General features: G+C 35.7%; 1 protein-coding gene and 1 non-coding gene across 3 annotated transcripts; both read right to left on the bottom strand.

Moving 5' to 3' along the window:
- Positions 1-269: 269 nt before the first annotated feature.
- Positions 270-21464, bottom strand: LOC123872922. Of its 2 annotated transcripts, XM_045917526.1 has the most exons (14): positions 8436-8603; positions 8254-8405; positions 5810-6059; positions 5468-5645; positions 5219-5379; positions 4606-4907; positions 4225-4493; positions 3883-4081; positions 3480-3749; positions 3197-3388; positions 2950-3105; positions 2567-2795; positions 1780-1979; positions 270-1409 (listed from the first exon to the last, which is right to left on the bottom strand). In XM_045917526.1, the coding sequence occupies exons 2-14, from the start codon at positions 8264-8266 to the stop codon at positions 1276-1278; spliced, it is 2553 nt and encodes an 850-aa protein (XP_045773482.1). In that variant the 5' UTR covers positions 8267-8405; positions 8436-8603; the 3' UTR covers positions 270-1275. The 2 variants fall into 2 exon arrangements, with proteins under 2 accessions (XP_045773482.1, XP_045773490.1); XM_045917534.1 differs by lacking the exons at positions 5468-5645; positions 5810-6059; positions 8254-8405; positions 8436-8603 and adding exons at positions 17129-17135; positions 21448-21464 and having other exon boundaries at positions 5219-5413.
- Trnas-gcu lies at positions 9973-10054 on the bottom strand. Its single transcript has one exon. It is a non-coding gene; the product is annotated as a tRNA-Ser (tRNA).
- Positions 21465-22445: the final 981 nt, after the last annotated feature.

The raw sequence follows: 22445 nt of genomic DNA on the forward strand, positions 1-22445 counted from the left end.
CGTCGCCCCTCGACGTCGTCTGCCACTCAGGGGCCATGGCTCTATTGCTCCTAGGGTAAATACACCCATACCTGAACCATCATCAAAGCCTAAGTCGTTTGTATTTAAGAACTGTTAATTTATAATATTAATTGTCAAATCAACATCAACAGTTGGTGATGATAAGGTGATGATTTGATTTAAAGATTTTTGTACTCCTAGAAACTTGCTATGTAGGTACGTAAGTACTTACCTACCTATAATTCGTTTCCACATGCAAATAAAAATCATTTCGCAAAGTAAAATTTTATTTAAAAAAACTCATCCAAATATCGTTTCAGCTACACTTCTTCATTTAATGCCAAATAAATAACATACTTTAAAAAAACAGCTGGGACTTTTCTTGTAAACGTATGATTTGAATCAGGTTTATGCTAATTTCTAACTTACGTTAATACCTCCTATCAAAACAAAAATAATTCAAAAATACTTATCTACTCAATCTACTCTACACAAGTTGTATCTTCACAAGTTAATAATATGACAAATGATATTTCATTTCTAGTTATAATTATAATTATTATATGTTACAGCTGTAGGTAGTTGGTTTATTGTAGGGTACGTAGGTACGAAAATACGTACCCTACAATAAACCAACTAGGTACTTACATAAACTTCTTATTTACAATACAAGATAATTTAGTTTACCCTGCATGTAAAAGTTTAGTCTACAGCTGCTGGACACACTAGATTTAGGCAAGGCAAAGTAGGTAGGTAGGTAGGTTCGTAGATGTTAGTATAGTATACATAGTTCAATTTCTTCTTAGACAGGATGTAAATTATGTACAAATGTAGATAGGTAGGTACTTCGTAACGTATTGTGTGGACTAGCGGAGAAGTATTTATTAATAAAAATAAAAATAAGTATAACATCGTCAAAAATGTGTACCTAATACCTACTCGTACTTATAACGTTACAGCTTAAAACAAAATATCCTAACTAACGGTAAATCTATTTGGTGGTTCAAAATTAGTATCGGTTATCATTGTGTAGTACGTATGTAGTTCCCATACGGAATGCAGTATGATTAGCAGATTTTTGAAGGGCACATACTTGTCCAACTTGATTATATTTTAAAACCCTATATGCAAATCAATGATCTTAATTTTTAATCGAAATATAAAACATATTATGAAAATTACTAGCAATTAAGGTATGTAACCTGGGGTTACTCTGGCAAGTAGCAGTATATGCAGTCATTAAAAAAAAGCTATTTAAAAACCTATATTAAGATTTCAAAGAAGGTTATAGAGAAATACGAAAAGTAATAGAGTCAGGCTGACTGTCGTGCTTCCACATCCGCTGAAGCACCCGAAGTCTTCTATTTGCACTTGGTACCTGATGTCGTATGGAAATCTGCAGACCCTTTCTGTAAAGAAGTAAAATTCATTCGTGAGCGCATGATTTATGGAATAGCCATATCGTGTGATATATTCTAGATATATTATGTATCGATACTGGTCGTGCTCCCTTTGAATGCTTTTTCGTACAAAATTCGGAAGAAAAGATCTCATTGATTTTCCAGAATAAAAGTTGCAAACTCCGGGCGCAACCCATCTCCCCAAACTAAACTGGTACCTAGCCACCAAACATTAAAATCGGTTAATCGGATCGTCGTGACAGGATAACAAACAGACAGATATACTTTCGCATTTTTAAGTAAATACGGAGTTTAATAAAAACTTATATGGTACCTACTGCCGATAATTAAAAGATATTATAAGGAAAAGTCTTCTTACCTGTGCAAACTGCAGTCAAAGCAGTAGTAGTGGTGGGTAAGACCGACTGCACAGAAATGTGGAAGAATGGACAAGAATTAATTGTCATATGTCCATTACAGGCACCTCGCAAGCTGATCTCTACATCGCGAGTACCAGAAGTTGCTATTGTCTGACAAACTACGTCGCTTTCTTCTGCGCCAACGCTTGTATTTGTTTGCCTGCAATTAATAATATTTCTGAATAGGTGTATCGTAGTACCCAATACCTAACTTAAACTTTGAATAGATAAATAGGTTGTCACGTTGCATTCTCGACTGATGCTCTGCCATTGGTGGAGATTTCCACTAACCGTGGTCAAGTTACATCTATGTTCAATGGCTGTCTGCCACTTAATTTCATTAGCCACCACAAGTTTGCCCACCCCTGAGGCTACCTGGTAAGGGGCCGAAGGTCCCCCAATCTCGTTGCTCTCCGCATTGTGTATCTCACCTGGTACTTAAATTTACAGCTTCGCGACATATTGAGCTTTATCGGTAACTGTGATTTTCCTAATCTCCTCATTTCCTAAGAAAGTTTTATGTCTAACGTCGTAGCTTATTTCTGTTTTTGATTGGAAGAGATAAGTGCACCAAGCATCGCTTCTATGTCACCAGCTGTCATAAAATAGATTAGGTACTAAGGGCCTCGCATGGATGAATGTTTATACTACCTCTTTGGGGACTCAGATCAAAATTTCCGGATTACAACAACGACAGAACATCTCATTTGGAAATTGAAAAATCAGCTTTTATGAGACTATGCTTACCTAGGTTGGCTCCATGATCTTGATTGACAAACCACGAGATTACCCACACCAGCAGTAGATCGTGTGATGCGAACTTTACTGTTGTCATTATAATTGTAAAAATAATTAGGGCTAATAGAGTAGTAATTGATATAGCCAGGCTCGACATGATCTAAAAAATGAACTTGGCCGGATTTTGCGCTAGATGGGAAATCTGATCCACAAGTAGGGTTTATAATTCTTCTTCCAGCTGAAATAGCAACGTAAAAGTTATGAAAGTATATCGGTATCATTATACAAATTCTTTGAATTCCTTGTACCTACTGTTGATATTAATTTCTGTTAGATCAGAAGACCTTCAGATAAATATAAAACAACAGGTAGTTTATACACAAGAAACTTACTAAGTTCAACTCTTGAAAGTACAGAATTCATGTTACGTTCAACATTAGTACCATCGGAACTTAATGCTATTGTTAAAATATCCTTATGCATATCACGGACTAATTGCCACAAAGCGTCAAATTGATTCGTTGAACTAGCATACAAAACCCTTAGATCTGCAAAAATAAAATATAAAATCAAATTAGTTTCTTAGACCTTCGCGCTTCAAATTAAATCTGAAGAATATTATTTATAGCTTTATATTACCTGGTACAGTTTCGTTCAATATTCTAGCTTGTTCCATAGCCGCGAGATTGCTTTGAACGCCAGAATTTAGTAGAAAGAGAAGTACTGTAGAGTTTCCGCCAACGTAATTGGCTGTTCTTTCATTGTCTAGTTCACTACTCATCATTAGGCGGATATTTGTTAATGTAGTTTCTAGATTAACTCCGCCAAGCACTGAAATTATCAGAAATATTAATATATTATGATTCACGAATATTTTCCTTACCTATTTTTGATAAGATAAAAACTAGGGCTCTAAACTTACTGGATTGATGCCTTGATAATGTATATTCAGCATGAAAATCTGCTAGAGAGAAGATTTTATTGATTACAATACTTCCATCGAAGGCAGTTAGTAAAGTTACACTTGATCCGTACTTTCCAACCTCTATTTTATCAAGAAGATAAGAGATTGCCGGATATATGGTTTGGTACGGCCACGATACATCAACAACGAGGTAGAGATTAGTTCTTAGGCGAAAGTCAACCGTATTACTTTCTGTGAATTCACAGTTAAGGTCGTTCATATTGTTTCCTGAAAATTCATAACAAATATGTTAGTAAATATTACCTATATGGTGATTAATATTACAATAACTAAATCATATTTCGGCCCGTATAATTTAATCAAAGGTCCGTATAATTTAATAAACTTAGGCACTACTTACTTGCATAAGATTGGAAATTTGAAACAGCACTATTGACAGGCTGTTCTAATCCCCCTATGATTGTACCACGCAAAGGCATATTCGTATCTAATACCGCAGTGAATGCTAATGTCTCTGCTACTAAATTAGCGGTTGGAATAACTTCTTGACTGAGAGTTTGACGATTGCAAGCTCTTCGTGTTGGATCCAATACACCATTCTAAATAAAATATTGAAAATAATTACTTATTCTGTTGAACGACTTATTTTTTGTTGGCTGTATTCAATTTCGATCAACTTAATTATGGTTCAGAATAACTGATAAGTTAATCACACATAATACTCTTCGATAATAATTCTTACCCTAGCAGTATAGTACATATCGAGAACTTGAGAAAGCCTTATTTGACTAGCACTCTGTAAAAGTGTAGTTATAGAACTGCCTAAAACAAAGCCGTCGATATCACCGCGCATTTCAGGGTCTGTCATTTCAATATTGTTAAGCCCGTTCGGTGCATGTATCATGAAATATCTAGGCGCTTGTGTCGAATTCCAACTACCAGCAGTGCCTACTGATATTGATTGGCTACCTCTTTCTGAGTTTTGTATAAGCACCGCTTCAGCTAAGTCTCCTGCAAAAATTCGTATTCATTAAATTCTCTACATTAACAGTGATCAATTACTAAAACATTACTAAAACACGAGATTATATTAATTATATCTACTGGTTATTTGGACCTTTACCTGCTAATGTAGCCGGGTATAATGCTGTCACAAATGATTGAATATTGGGTTGGTTAATGATGGAACCCCTTGCTAACTCTGAGATCGGTATAGTCTGAGGTTGTGCTCCGGCTGCTATGCCTGCGATGACATTTCCCGCTGAAACTGCCCCCCATCGAGTACTAACCACACCATCCAAAATCGGGCATTGACTTAGTAGCAATGTTTGACGCTCAGATAAATCGAAATGATTAAGATTTGAAACTTCAACTTCATCGTTTGGATTGTATTGCCTCATTTGACCGGTTTTCTTTGCTGAATTTCTGTAACAAATTTTGAAAGAATAGTTTCTCAAGGGCGGACTAACCTATTCTATTTTTTCTACCTAGTTTACAGAATTAAAGTGAACATAAATAAACCTTTCTTGTGAAATCTTTAATAAGACACGGGCAATAGCTGACAATCTTTAAGGTATTTTGTAGTTGGCAATATTCTTACATTTTAGGGCGATGATCACACGCACTGACCAATCAAGGTGTCCTTTTCACTTCTATAGCAATTGTGCAAAAGCGAACGCCCTATGTGATCTCGATTCAGTAAACAAGGTATATTTATTTAGAGATAAAATACTAACAGTGTAGCTACGTCCAACATTTCAAAATCATCTTTAAGTAAATGTTCTCTCAAACCACGAGCAGTTCTTAAAGCTCGATACTGCGACAGTTGGTTGCATCTGTTCTCATCGCCACGAACGCGAGCATCCACTGTAGTTGAAAGCATTCGATGAAGTGCACACTGGAACATAACATGGAGATTATGATTCATTCAGCTAAACTATATTCAAAAATAATATCACAGGTCACGTTGCACAACAATAACAAACCTTTAGAGGAGAATTGACAGTGTTATTGGACAAATTTTGCAAATTCCTTGGCAGAATTCTGCTTAACAGCAATTTGTTACGGTAGAAAGAATGGAATGTCGGTGCAAAGGGCAGCACATTAGTTGTAGTGGCGATGGAACTGTCTGGCTGATGGTATTCTATACCGTCTTGTCTAAATCTGTGAACAAATGTGAATTTAGGAATTATTTTCACGTTCTTTGCTTGGTTACCATAGGCTAGCAGGTCTGGTTGCGGCCAAGCGGTAGTCTATAAATACAATTTACTCTAAATTAAACAGTTCATAAGTAAGTAACTAAGTAAGAATCTATCTGATTTACTTACGCCTGCAAAATCAACACGCTCAGTTGGCGCAAATCGAAATTACTAGCATTGGGATTATCTTCAATGCTTTGTATGATACTTATAAGGACGGGCATTGTTGCTGGTGGTAGATTGTTCCTGTCCAACAGTCTTGGGTCTGTGTAACATTCTCTTAGATCTGGAGCTACGTTAGTTTGAGCGGTGGCTTGAGCACGCACATAGCTGGGTGCGGCTAAAATTATTATAGCCAACCAAAGCATGCTGGCAGTTTCTGTAAGAAAATAATTGAATTATTATAGTTCCCTAATAAAAGATAAGGACACCGAATTTCAATTTTTAGACATTATGATTAATGATAAAATAATTACTAAGCGCAATGGCGTAAGTCAGTGGCATATTTAGTCAGAGATTTTGATTCGATTTCGAAAAATTCAATACCAGGGAGTGCCTACTTTTCACAGGGAGTGAAAAGTAGGCACTTTTCACTCCCTGTGAAAAGTGCCTACTAAAATACTACTTTTTCACAAGTAGTACTTGCTATTTCTCTGTCTACATCTACTAGAGGCCAAACTCGACTTCGCGCGGCGAAACTATACTTTAATCCTCTTTATTTCCTATCCCGTAGGAATTCCGAAAAATCTTATTGCTACGCTACATTACGCAAGAATCTTTCTGTCCAAAATTTCAGCTTTCTAGATCCAAGGGTTTGGGCTGGACGTTAATGAGTCAATCAGTGTGTGAGTCAGGACTTACTTATCTTTATATTACAGTAGGTAGATAATAGGTACCTATTGATTAATTTATTCGGTATGCTAGGTGTCAATAAAAGATGGCTTGAGAATTTAGGTATAGCTTACAGTTGATGACTTAGATACTCAGGCTCTATAAGTTTTGCTTCTATTTGCCATATATCTACTCAGGCTCTATAAGTTTTGCATCTATTTGCCGTATATCTATTTCATGCTAGATTAACTTATTGTAGACTGCATGATAAATTATAAACAAAGAATTTCTGTGAATCACTAAAGTCTAAAATGTTAAGCTTAGCCTGAAAAGAAGGAAATGCTCATTGAAGTGATAGTGGATTTATCGATGACGAACTTGTTATGATATTTTTAGTCATCAGTCAACCATATCAATAGTGTAAGTATATTATAAAGTATAAAATCTAATAAATACACAACGCAATTTTATCAGTGAAAACCCGGCCAAGTGCGAGTCAGACTCGCGCACCGAGGGTTCCGTACTTTATTTATTTTCTTTATTTTCTTCGACATTTTGCACGATAAATCAAAAGCTATTATGCAATAAAATAAATAAAAATCTGTTTTAGAATGTATGGGTAAAGCCCTTTTATATGATACCCCACTTGGTATAGTTATCTTACTTTGACAATTGAAATATTTATTTGTGATGTAAACACAAATTCACGGTTTTTGGATTTTTCTTCCAACTAACTAGCTGCCAAATTTCTTGATTCTAGGTCAACGGGAAGTACCTACCTTATAGGTTTTCTTGACAGACACGACAGACTGACAGACAGACAGACAACAAAGTGATCCTATAAGGATTCCGTTTTTCCTTTTGAGGTACGGAACTCTAAAAATTATATTAATAAACTATCCACTTTAGACAGTTATAGAGTTAGTAGATTAGCTTTAGACGGCTGGCTTTAGAAAGGACGTTTCATTGCGTAGTCTAGGTGCCCCTTAGAACATTAGGTGCCCCATTAGGTGTAATGGGGCACCTAATCTCCATTTCGATCTCCTCTGCATATCGGTGGATATGCAGAGGAGATCGAAAAAGTCGTAAGGCTGGACTCTGCTGCTGGACTGGCAACGCAAGACCGTGGCATGTGGGAGTCTCTAAAAGAGACCTATGTATCGGGTGATGAGATGAAGACCACTCAAGACAAAAGAGCAGAACTCATCAACGGAATAACGAGTAACTAAATCAGCCAAAACGGCCACAACGATGTAAATAAAATCTCTTGGTTGTATTGCCCTTGGATATTTGGACTCAAATTAATGAATGCAGCAAATGCGCTGCTTTTGTGCTGGTGTCGACGATGAAGATGACGAGACGAGACGAGATATGAATGTGTAAATTTTGTAAACAATAATATAATTAATTAGTTAGTCCACTATTATAGTAACTAAGGGCTATTTAGACTCAAATGAATGAATGCAGCAAATGGGCTGGTGTTGACGATGAAGATGACGATGAGCAAAGGTTGCCTGGTAGAGATTGCTCCAAGCAATAAGGCCGCCTTTGCACACAATTGTTTTTTTCTGTTTTCTTCTTACTGTGTTGTTATCCTTATATGTGTTTTTGTGTGCAATAAAGAGTTTCTATCTATCTATCTATCTATCTATGACGAGACAATAATATGCATGTATTATAGTAACTAGTTTAGTTTCTTATCTTCGTTGGCATAGTAGGTAAGGTGAGTACTAGGTACCTACCTCTAAAGCGCATTTAAACAAGAATCCACAATATCCTTGAAAAATCCAGATACCTAGGTAAGTTTAGTAAATAATATAGGGCACTGAAAAACTGTAACAATCACTTTTCACTACACATAATTTTCATTAACATAAATTTCATGGTCTCTGTTCTAAATAATATAAATTTATCAAAAAATGACACAATGAATATATTTTATCCGTCTACTTTGTTCCTCGGGGCGCACCCAATGCATACCTCGCAAAGACTTGTAAAATAAAGGGCAGTAATGCCTGATAAGATAATGAAAGCAGGTCTAGATAAATTCGTAACTAATGATAGCCGTACTGGGCTGGCTGTTATCTACCTAGGTACCTATATCTATTTTTCGTTGGCGATTACGGCGATAACATTGATTGTGGCGAAACCTGCTACCCTGTTAGTTTTCTGAATAGAAAAACATGCATACCTAACCGTACAAATAGGATAGGTATAACTATTATCTAAGCAGGTATCTATGCCTATTATGTGACCCAATTACATCTATCTATATTCTAAAGACATACATAAAGTATATAGTCAGTCGGTAGGTACTTACCTATACCTACTTACGTTCCGAATTAACAAGTCTGTCCTAAATAAATAGGCAGTGTCGGTCTATGAAAGTTAGGTAGGTAATGTTATAGGTCCGATTTGCTTTTCGTATTAATACTTATTAATTATAATTAATTTATTAATTTTTAATTCTCTCATTTATTTATTTTTCACATTTTATCCAATTTTTAAACAATTAAACAACAAACAATAAAATAACAAAAACAACAGAAAAAATAACAGAAACACAGAAAGAACAAAAAATAAAATAACATCAACAACAAAATCAATAAATAACAGAAACAAAAGAGAAATAAAATAACATAAACAACAAAAAACTAAAGTAACGGAAAAAAAAAAAAACATTGAATAAAAATATGATAAAATGGCTCCCACTAGCAGCGGGGTGGGTTGGACCCAAGCCGCCAGTGGTCAGGGCTCCAGAGTGAGGAACCTCCTCACAATGCGTGCCGTCTCAAGAACCACTGCCTTCTGTATCTTACCCTTGATCCAACAGTTAAGCGACAGTTTCTTAAGATGTTGGTCGAAACTGTTCGCAATTTATTTTATTATTAGTAGTTTCTGTACGCGACTTCAACCGCGTGGATTTAAAGTTTATAGAATTCCTGTGGGAACTCTTTAGTCTTCCGCAATAAGAAGTAGGTATATAGATCCACCTAATGACGTAAAACATTAAGTTTCATATGAGAGTCATGACAGTTTGGAAAAATTATGATAAGTTGAATTCCGATTAATCATTCATGTATTGGTCCGGCTACCAGGTAGTCTTTGTCCATCTCTGATGGAACTTGGAAGCTATCTCTGTACCTTTCGTCAAAATCGGTTAAACGGATGGGTCGTGAAAGTTAACAGACAGACACACTTTCTCATATTAGTACGGTTATAGGTGTAGCTATATTTAATTAGTGTCACAGAATAATAATAATAAATTAATAATAATGAGGGAAACTTTTCAAAACATCACTACCATAGACAAAATAATAAACAAGATTTCGGTTCAGTCGGCAAAAGTGGTGACCTTTTACGTCAGGTTACAGGTAGTACATTCCATACCGATCTTGTATCAAAATAAATACCAGTTACTAATAAATTACAAAGTGGACCTATGCTGTTAACAAAAATATCGACGAGGATGGGATTCGAACCCACGCGTGCAGAGCACATTGGATTAGCAGTCCAACGCCTTAACCACTCGGCCACCTCGTCATATGTTACACGGGTGAAATTTTAACAACACATTAAATATATTTTAAAGATGCTTTATTTATGTTATTTTTCAGCAAAATTTAATTCTTTATGCAATTTTAATTAATACTTGTTATAAAAACTTAGACAAAAACAATCTAAACAGTGCATGCTAGAAAGAGATCTTTGTTTTTAATTGTTTAAGATTTTTAGAAGTTGATCGTGCAAATCGATGTCTTAATTTTTCTTATTAAATAATTTTACACAATAAATGCATTCGATAATAAAAATAAAAATTAATTTTAAGTGACATCTATATGAATATCCAGTAAGTAACGCGCTAGTTCAACAATCGTTGGTTAGATGTCGCTGTATGACATTCACTTAGTACTCAAGTTTGCCGCAGGCGGCGCGACAAGCGGATGGAAAAATTATGGAAAAAGATTTTCAATGTACGTATAATTTATAAAACGGAATAGATTTTTGAAATACGAACGAGTAGGTAATTAATTATAAATATTATAAATTAATACCTAATATAAGGTAATAATAAATTATAAATATTATACTTGAATGCGAAAGTGTGTCTGTCTGTCTGTCTGCTAGCTTTTCACGGCCCACCCATTTAACAGATTCTGACATTTGATACAGTAACAGCCTGCATCCCAGGGACGGATATCATCCCACGGGATTTAAAAAAAAACCTTAATCCACGCGGACGAAGTCGAGGGCATCATCTAGATTTCAATGGATTTTTACCTTTGTTTCTTAGGGATTGGTGTCAGTAGAGCACGATTTTACGGCCTATTTACGATTTTAAGATTTTGGAACCGTTCTATAGATAGGAAGGTAATTCGTAATTCAATACCAAGCCTAAGTACATTATAATAATTAATTTAGGTGCAAAAGGGTATCTAATATTTTTTATTGATTTCATAAGGGCTAAGGATAACCTATTTAAGGGTATCAGTAAGTACCACTAATTATGTGCACTTAATCACTATATAAAAAGTCAAAAAGGAGCGTGAAGACGAAGAGCTAGGTAGCTAGCTATACCTACCGTATACATAATTGCAATCCGCCTGATTATATTAGTTAAAAACTGTCAGAATTGAAGCTGATTCGTGTCTAGACGAGCCTTGCGTTGCCATGCCTTGCATTTATTGCATCGATTTGCAAGACAGACTGTTTCAAAAGCTCAGATACGAGTACGTACAGTCAGCAACAAAGCTAGGCTTGCGCCCGCCACGCCAATACAAGCGACTCTGGACGGGTGCAAACTGCAAACCTAGCTTTGTAGCTGACTGTATGGTGGGCAATAAACAGCTTGCATGCCTAGTAGCATTATGTGCCTAGTAGGCATGCAAGCTGTTTACGTAAAGGCATATAAATACTAGCGTTATACGCCCACACATACGAATTCTCTTGAATGAACTGGAGAAAATCCGCATGAAAATCGAGCCATCTTTTTGAGCGATAATTTTTTATATGACAACAGTCAAACTTCTAAAACTCCTCTCTTTGGGTCGGTGGCGGCCGAAACGTGCATGTATCTAGGTAGATTATAGCTAGGTAAGCCTCTGGAAATTGGAAACCTATAAATAATTAGGTCCGTGATATTAACAATATCTGACGTTGCATTTGTGGCGGCCTGTTTAAAACAAGATGGATACGAACCAAATGTTACTTACACCTCTCTGATAAAGGATTGAGGAGTATAGGTAATTCTTCTGATCGTTTACGTAATTAATTATCACCATTTTATCATCTTTCAAATCTAACAAATCGGACAAACAAAAGATGTTACAATAAATACTACCTATTTTGAATAAATGATTTTGACTTTGACTTTGATCTATTCTGCGAGTTTAAATGCTTATGATGTGATCCAACTTTCACAAACATGAACGAATGAGAGGCATTGATAGAATTACTTTGAAATAGCGCGTTAATTAAATTGTAAAGGTTTCTATGGAAGGTAGATATAAAGCAATGCTTAATTGCAATTTGCAATCCATCTGATTATATTAATTAAGCCGCTAACAGCCTTTGCCTGGCGGGAGTATACAGTCTAGACTCTAGACCTAACCTTCTCACTCGTGTCGTTCTCGTTTCGCAGGATTAGGTCTGAAACGCGCGACGGAAAATGTTGGCAACACCACACAATATACAGGGTGTAACCAGAATGCTACCAAATATACTAGACACAATCCAATGCCAATACCTATGTGCCTTACCTTGTAGTTTTAGTGTTTTAGTATTTTTCAAACCGGGCATTGTATAGCTTGCAAAACTCGGGTCAATGCCCCACCTACGACGTGGCATTGATTTCGAGTGACCTATTTACGGAACGTTCGTTAACCTCCAGCGTCAGTTAGACGTTTTATTTGCAATATATTGTATTGAACTTTTAAAAAAAACATAATTTTTTTCGTAGTTTTTTTATGGCATCTTATCAGTAATCATCAGTATCCACCTGTCTTTGTTTGTATTAGCGTTGTGGTTACACCATGTATTTACCTACTTATTTATCATTCATTGAATAGGTAAGCTTAAACCTACGGCTAAAACCTTTACCTTTCGTTTGTTTCATACCTACCAACATACTAATTTCACTCTTTTCGCATTTTTCTGCTTAGTTTATCATTATACGTCCTGTGTCAAGGCCCAATAAGTCCACCAGCATTCAATTTACTTCTATCAACTACTAGCCTGCACACAACACCAAATATGAAATAACAAATCACGTCTATCCGTTACTCCGTTGCGGCGTGATTAAAGGAAAAACCAACAAACAAAACAAAACAAACACACTTTCGCATTTATAACTTGGATAATGATTGACTTAGTAATGTTTTTCCTTTACAACAGCTTTTAAATTTTACTATCAAGGACATTTTCACGGATATTTTCCGATGTATTTTATGTTACTGGTCCTAGTCTAGACGAACGTTTTTCATTTGGATCGCTTTGCAGCATTACATTGATTTGTGCGACCGGCCGCCTCCAACACTGCATCACGCGAGAACAAAGGAGTTATAAACGTACCTACTGTACCTACCTACTGTAAAGCTCTGACTATACCACTGTCGTCTACTTGATCTACTATCATCGCTCTGGTATGAAAGGTAGGAAAAACTCATACAGAAAAGTGATCTAATATGGAATACGGTTGTACTCGTAATAGAAGAGGGCACCATGTCTACTTGATCTACTATCATCGCTCTAGGTATGAAAGGTAGGAAAAACTCATACAGAAACGTGATCTAATATGGAATACGGTTGTACTCGTAATAGAAGATTGCACCATTGTCTACTTGATCTACTATCATGGTATCAAAGGTAGGAAAAAACTCGTATAGAAACGTGATCTACTATGGAATATAATTGTACTCGTAATAAAAGATTGCACCACTGTCTACTTGATCTACTATCATCGCTCTGGTATGAAAGGTAGGAAAAACTCATACAGAAACGTGATATAATATGGAATACGGTTGTACTCGTAATAGAAGATTGCACCACTGTCTACTTGATCTACTATCATGGCTATCGTATCAAAGAAACTCATAAAGAAACGTGATCTAATATGGAATATAATTGTACTCGTAATAAAAGATTGCACCACTGCCTACTTGATCTACTATCATCGCTCTAGTATCAAAGGTAGGAAAAAACTCATACAGAAACGTGATATAATATGGAATACGGTTGTACTCGTAATAGAAGATTGCACCACTGTCTACTTGATCTACTATCATCGCTATAGTAGGTATAAAAGGTAGGCAAAAACTCGTAAAGAAACGTGATTTAATATGGAATACGGTTGAACTCGTAATAGAAGATTGCACCACTGTCTACTTGATCTACTATCATCGCTATAGTAGGTATAAAAGGTAGGCAAAAACTCGTAAAGAAACGTGATCTACTATGGAATACGGTTGTACTCGTAATAGAAGAGGGCACCATTGTCTACTTGATCTACTATCATCGCTCTGGTATGAAAGGTAGGAAAAACTCATATAGAAACGTGATCTAATATGGAATAGGGTTGTATTCGTAATAGAAGAGGGCACCATGTCTACTTGATCTACTATCATCGCTCTGGTATGAAAGGTAGGAAAAACTCATATAGAAACGTGATCTAATATGGAATAGGGTTGTACTCGTAATAGAAGATTGCACCATTGTCTACTTGATCTACTATCATGGTATCAAAGGTAGGAAAAAACTCGTATAGAAACGTGATCTACTATGGAATACGGTTGTACTCGTAATAGTAGATTGCACCACTGTCTACTTGATCTACTATTATGGCTATAGTATAAAAGCTAGGAAAAACTCATAAAGAAACGTAATCTATTATAGAATAGGGTTGATTCAGACTTCTACTCGTAATAGAAGATTGCAACGGGGTGAAGTCCTTGGTATTTAAAAAAGCATTTCTAGCTACTGACTAAGTACACAACTGACACTAATGATCTACTAGCATCGCTATAGTATCAGAGGCATCGATGATCAGAGGTAGGAAAAACTGTAACTGCTTGAAGTCTTTGCTAAATTAATAAAAATGTAATTTAGTACCTAAACTTACCCTTTGAAATACTACAAGTAAAAAATATCTTTATCCACATTCGCTAACTTGATGTAGATCTAATAGGTATCTATACGTACTTTTCTCGTGGCATCAATTCAAATTACATCTAAGCTGACGAACTAATTTCCGATTATTTTTCCGAATTTATTTAGAAGTAGAGAAGTAGGTACTTTAATTTTTATTGCTAGATACTTTAATTTTATTACTTGATTTGCTAGTCTAGACTCATTCAGCATTCCATAGTTACAACTCAGGGCATTAGAAAATATAAGCATGTGAACCACTTGCTTGATGATATTTCCAACTTCAAGGCATGACGATATCTGTGTTAGAGCGAAGTCGCAAGAGTGCTCGTACTTAACAGGGCTCTCTCCGTCACTCGTTTCCACTCGTTTCATACAATCGTAGTTCCGATTTTATTTGAATATTAAGCAACCAAAGTCTATGAAATTTTGCAGACATATTCTAGAAACTAATATCTGTGTCTGTGGTGTTTTAGATTTTTCTAAAAATATGTAGTTTTAAAATTACAGGGGATCAAAGATTTGTATGTAAATTTTAAAGACCGCGTAACTTTGAAACCGAATATTTTAACAGAAATCTGGAAAACCACAGACATAGATATTAGTTTCTAGAATATGTCTGCAAAATTTCATGGACTTTGGTTGCTTAATATTCAAATGAAATCGGAACTACGATTGTATGAAACGAGTGACGGAGAGAGCCCTCTTAACTTGCAAATGCCGGGATTGGCGGGCAAAACATCGGAAGGTCTTCAGACTCGGTAAATTTTACAGGATTAGGACGGCATATCTTATTTCAGGCGATTTACGGTTTCTTTAAATGACGTTTGCCCGAATTTCATGCTTATTCAGTGAATAGGTGTCTACACATAAAATGAAGTCTTGTCCCTAAATGCTTGTGCCTATTGAATATACTTAGATATTAAAAAAATATGAAAGCGGGTAAAATAATCAGCTAAAATTTTATTTAAATTTCATCCTACTAAAATTATAAATGTGAAAGTGTGGATGTTTGGATATTTGTTACTCAATCATGCTAAAACGGCGGAACGGATTTGGATGCAATTTGGAATGGAGATAGATTATACCCTGGATTAACACATAGTGACTCGACAAGTGAAGGTTACAGTAACTAGAAAAGAGCTGATAACTTTCAAACGGCTGAACCGATTTTCTTGGATTATAGCTAAGAACACTCTCGAACAAGCCACCTTTCAAACAAAAAAACTAAATTAAAATCGGTTCATTAGTCTAGGAGCTACGATGCCACAGACAGATACACAGATACACACGTCAAACTTATAACACCCCTCTTTTTGGGTCGGGGGTTAAAAATGAAGATATTAAAAAAACATTACAATTTACATGACATTATAATATTATGCTAAGTAGACGTATTGGGTAAGTAAGTAAATAAAAATAGTCGTGCTCTATTTCCATCTATTATTATAATCCGAACATATTTAATACGTCCTCGAGAAATCCTTCCCGGAAAGAATTCCGTTATAAGAGGAACCACATTTCATAATATCCTTTGGAATATCGATGAGGAAGTCTGCCTAAGAGATTATCCTCTCACGAGATTGAGCCTTCAGACGCGGAATATAATCGCCTACAAGATCGATCATAGATATTCATATAAGATACGAGTAGGTATCTCTCTACGACTATGAGCATTGAATAAGTGTCCTTTTGTAATACTTAGCATAAGTTACAAACTTAACTTACCTACTTAGAGGCAACAATTCCTGGAAAATGCCATCAACTTGACTGCTGTATAAGGGATTGTGCTTTATGGGATAAAGGAAAAAAATAGATACTGATAGTTACTTTGCTGACTGTAGCTTGGAGGTGTTTGAAAACTAAATAAGTACTTACCTATATCTCCTATAACTAATGACCTCATTTTAGCATTTAGGTTATCGGCTTGAAATCTATTCTCATATACCTATTAAACTTGTAGTAAGTGCCTAACTAAATTAATTTCAGGTCAGTGCAAGTGGTTCAATACTGAACATGGATGTGAAATTCAACAATGTAGTCGCGACATGTTGACATGGCCATCGAGGTGGGGATGGGCCCGGCTCAGCCCCCGCGCAAACCCGGCGCGGGTGACGTGCGGGTGTGCGAGACGTCCCCCCCGCCTCATACCCCGATTGCCATGTCAACCTGTCGCGTACTGTACAATGTTACAGAGGTTTATATATTCTTATTTGCAACACATCCATCTATCTCTTCATCTACGACTATCTAGTCCCTATCAAGATTTCAATTCTTGTGAAAAAACAACATGCTCCGTTCGTTCCTCTTCATCTCGTCTATCTCGTACATTTGCCCAACGAGGCGACTATGAAACCGACGACGTAGGTTTTCCAGATGTATTTTATGTGCTCGCAACGTAAATTAATTGGAGTGCAGACCGAACTCAATTACCGCTCACGGACGGAGCTGTGGATTTATTTCCGCTTGAACTACGCGAGATCTACCACTCTTTTGCCAATTACTCACTTTGTGACCGGTTTGCTTCCTTCTTCTGCAGTTTCGTTGAACTCCTGACAGGAGTTAAGAAATCTCTTTGTAAAGTCTGTCTAACTTTAAGTGGTTTCGACTAACAGGCTCTTTTGTTCACGCGAGTTCCTTGACTACTACTTCACTATCGGTGTCGATGTTGGAGGCGAAAATATTATATCGACTATAAGGAAGCCATCTCGAGCGTTCACCGGTGAACTTTCAGCAAAAATTGGCAAGATTTTTCATTCAAATTCAAATTCAAATTCAAATTCAAATTCAAATTCAAATTCAAAATGTTTTTATTCAATTAGACTTTTACAAGTTCTTTCGAATCGTCAAAAGCATCTACCACTGGTTCGGAATGCCTTTCCTACCGAGAAGAACCAGCAAGAAACTCGGCGGTTGCTCTTTTCAAAGATTTGATATACAATATTATGCCATGTATAAAAGCAATTGAAGTCCTGCGCATTGCTGGAGCGAATCGAAGTTCAAATCCACGCTTTTTTATCATTTACATAATCTTCGATAGTATAATATGCTTTTCTCAAGAGCATATTTTTAATAGATTTTTTGAACCTGTGTAAAGGCAAGTCCAAAATTGACTGAGGAATTTTGTTATAGAAGATTATACCCATTCCCACAAATGACTTTTGGACCTTCCTGAGACGGAGTGTAGGAGTCGCAAGCCTGTTACGGTGTCTAGTCAGCCTGTTGTGTAGATCGCCAACCCTCTTGTAACTAAGAATATTTTGTCTTACAAAAATTATGTTGTTGTAAATATATTGAGAGGCTACGGTAAGGATACCTATTTCCTTAAATTTTTCTCGAAGTGAATCGCGTGGTTTTAAGTTATAAATTGCGCGTATTGCCCTTTTTTGTAATACAAAAATTCTCCCAATATCTGCCGCTCTACCCCATATTAAGATTCCATAAGACATAATACTATGAAAATAAGCAAAATATACTATCTTTGCGGTCTCCACGTCAGTTAATTGTCGAATCTTTCTAACCGCGTAAGCAGCAGAGCTTTGAAGAGCATTGAAGTTTTTTATAACAGACAGATCTTAAGAGGGCTCTCTCCGTCACTCGTTTCCACTCGTTTCATACAATCGTAGTTCCAATTTCATTTGAATATTAAGCAACCAAAGTCCATGAAATTTTGCAGACATATTCTAGAAACTAATATCTATGTCTGTGGTTTTCCAGATTTCTGTTAAAATATTCGGTTTCAAATTTACGCGGTCTTAAAATTTTCATACAAATCTTGGAGCCCCTGTAATTTTAAAACTACATATTTTTAGAAAAATCTAAAACACTACAGACACAGATATTAGTTTCTAGAATATGTCTGCAAAATTTCATGGACTTTGGTTGCTTAATATTCAAATGAAATTGGAACTACGATTGTATGAAACGAGTGGAAACGAGTGACGGAGAGAGCCCTGTTAATGATTGAATTAATAAATAAATAACTTCAAACACTCGATAAAGTATATAATACATGGGGCATTATAAACTTGATTGTGCATAATTATTTTCTCCCTCGACCCTCTCGCAAATCTCTGCAACCGTTTAATCTGCAGTAAAGAGTGATCTCGGACTCGTCATAATGGCGGTTTTTAGAGATCCGTACCCGCAGGGTGTCGTCGGTGACCGGAACCCTATTACTTAGGTATACTATCCGTCCGTTGTCCATTCGTTCGTCTATTTGTTTGAAAAAGTAATAGGTACTTGTACGTGTAGTTGAAATGTTCATAGAATGTGTATTTTTGTGGCCACTATAACAACAAATAATAAAAATTTCAAAATGGCCACCATCAAAATTTGAAAAAATGACATTCATTATTACGATTGGACCATCTGTGTGCGAGTCCGACTGGCACTTGGCAACTTAAGGTCTGTTTTCTTATAAAAAAAAAAATAGGTACATACATACTAACTTAAATCGAAATTAGTCTAGCAAAAAACACAATAATGAAAGATAGACCGTCGTGACGTTTTAGCGTATCTTCACAATTGCACTCTCCGAAGGGTAATCAACTATTTTATGTTATAAATATACATATTTAATGAATTCATTAAATAGAATAACTGAACACAGTTTATATACTATGAACTATGAATGGAAAATAAAAGCGTTAGTTGCGTGCCTCACGCACTCGACGCAAGTAGGTACCTACCCTGCGGCTTGTATATTTATTTAGTCGACTATTTAAATTATTCAAGCTTAAATACTTTACCACGCTTCGTATTGTAACGTTAATAATGTAACATAAAACCATTTATTTGAATAAAGGCGAAATTTTATTATGTGTTTATATCACGGAATATGTTCATACATCATTTTCATGGATTATTTTCTACAAGTAAATACGAAGGTAGTTTGAATCCCTTATTTTATAAATATACAGTATGAAATAATGAAGCTTTTGAATGGCTTTCGAATATTATTTACGCGTAGATTTCATTCACTACCCATATTATAAATGCGAAAGTGTGTTTATTTGTGTGTTTGTCCTTCAATCACGTCGCGACGGAGCTACGGATCGGCATAATTTTTTGCATGTATATCGTTAAAGACCTGTAATGTGACATGAATACTTTTTATCCTGGAAAATTAAAGAGTTCCCAAGGGATTTTAAAAACCCAAAAACACCCGGATGAAGTCGCGGACATCAGCTAGTGCTTAAACTGTAAATAATAATGGGTGGATCACTCTAGCTGGAAAATATAGCTGCGATCCTCGATATTCACTGAAATCTCTATTCCCATGAAGACAGACCCCTCTTTGATTGGTCAGACGATATCAGACCAGTCACAAAAGAAATTGCTGGGGACACCGTGGCATAAGAGCGTGAAATATCAAAATTCAATCGAGGGATATTATTGCAGGTAACTTTCCCTGCATACTTTTACGTAAAATACAAGTAGTACCTATTATAGTGGCCATTACCATGGTGTTCCATACTGGTAATATCTAGTATTCTAGTAATATTTAGTATTCTGTCTATACTCTATCTATTACGAATCAGGGAGATCCCGCTGTCGTTTTAATAGAAGGGAGGATAGGAAGTAAATAAAGCTATGTAAATCAAGCCATTAAGGCGGTTCTGGTTTCCGGTATCTATCTATCAGAGCCGGATTAATTGAAATTACGTTTGATTACTCAGTATTGCCTGTAAGCTGCTAAACATTATATTACATCTTCTTAAATCTATAGCTTAACTTTAGGAATTTAATATAGTGGACACAGACAAAATATAATAGGCTGGCGTCCCATCTTAAACCACATCATCACTTTCCATCAGGTGTGATTGTGGTCAAGCATCATGGTGTCAAATCTGTGGGTCTAGTACCATACTTTCAACAATAGAACTAGACGGTAGATATTGAAGATAGCTATTGAACCTCGGCTAGAAAATGTATAAAGGAACTCCTCAAGCACGCATGATCGTTTCGCCGTGTTTGGGCTCATTGGATTTTCTTGCGAGATGAGCATTCGTACCGCTGCAATAGAGAGATCTTTAAAACTATTTGGAATGGGAAATTGAAATCAATATTCGATAACTAAATTAGTCAACTATCACATTTGTGATCAGTTGAAAGTAAATAACACCAATCAAAAACAAAACAAAGTAAATAACACCAATCAAAAACAAAACAAAATAAATAACAACACCAGTTAATTTAACGTTAGTGGAAATGATAACCTCTTCTATTAGCTGTAACGTGGTGACATTATGGTATACCGTTTATGTAGAGATCCTATGTATATTATCGGTGGTAAAGCAAATAGTGCGAGCTGGCTGGCTCGCCGCAAATTTCCGTCACATATAGGTACAAATTTCCTCCATAGTACATAATATTGAACTGCTGATACGTAATAATTATATTCAGAATTAGAATAGTTCAATAACTAGTATATTTTGAATACCTATTCTATTCATTTAAAAGAAGAAACTGATCGATATATCACTGTACATTTCTAGGAACTTAAAATTTTGCGTGTTTTCTAGGGATTTTAGGTTTTCTTTATGATAGTAAGGTAAGCTAGGAAAGTATTTTCAGAAATCCCACCTACCTATGTGAACCTTGCCGAATATTTTTTTGATATCTAATAACATAATAGCATTATTTAGAAAAGTTGATGTCGATAAAAACACTGTTTTTACGAATAACTTCACGCATGCTATTTTCAGGAGTTACGTACCTACATAATTTTAATTTCCCTATTGAAAATAATTCCTTTAAGTATTTTTTTTATATTAGTCCACAAAATTAACTACAAATGTTTAAAAATAAGCTTTAATCTGTTTTGATGAAAATATCTGCTATACCATTGATTTTATAAGAGATCCACTTAGTTTGTTTATTTTGAGTGCTATATAATAGTCTACTATAGATATGGACATGACATGAGTGTTGAAAAGGTACCATTACTACAGAGTAACATTATTAAAAGCTAAAAAAAAGGTAAACAGATTAATCTTAACTTATGTGTACCTACTTAATTTTTTTTAAAAGACTAACCTACGAGTATTTAGACGAGATGTGTCTTTATTTACATACCTGCAAAACATGGTATTTGCACATTAAATAGATTTGCATTGGTAAAGAATGTTTCGTTAAACAAATGGAGGTAAGGGAAATGTATTTCGTATGGGTAAAGAAAGGCGGGCGGGCGGACGCGTAGCTCCATACTTCTGTAGCTCGCGGGAGGTTGCAATAGTGTTGACTACGAATGAAATTACAGTACAATAATGGAGTAACTTCTAAGCAGCGTGAACTAAGTCTGCACCAGCACTTGCCCACCGGTAAAATTGCAGATAAGTGTAAGCATAGAAAACTATTTAGCCATTAATAAACCCTTATAGTGTAGTGTGCCTGGGAAAACTATTGTTATATCGCCTAGTACATAATATGTACATACTACTAATTCGCTGTTGTAAAATGTCTATGCTTAGAAACGGGTGTCTCATGGGTGTATATGTCTAAACCTAACTTATAATAAAAATAGAAACGTAACTTTAATCAACTAACTCAAACATTTTCCAAATCGGTCCAGGGGTCTTTGAGTAATCGGGAACATACATAAAAAAAAAAGATTCCGACGAACCTCCAACTTTTTTGGAAGTCGGTTAAAAATGAGGTGCCTCTTATACCTAACACTAGGCATTTTTAGGGTTCCGTACCTCAAAAGGAAAAATGGAACCCTTATAGGATCATTTTAACTGGTTTTACGGCTCTGAGTACAACACTAGGCAGCGCAGGTTGCAATACG

This window comes from Maniola jurtina, chromosome 2 (assembly GCF_905333055.1).
Source record: "Maniola jurtina chromosome 2, ilManJurt1.1, whole genome shotgun sequence".
Classification (NCBI taxonomy): domain Eukaryota; kingdom Metazoa; phylum Arthropoda; class Insecta; order Lepidoptera; family Nymphalidae; genus Maniola; species Maniola jurtina.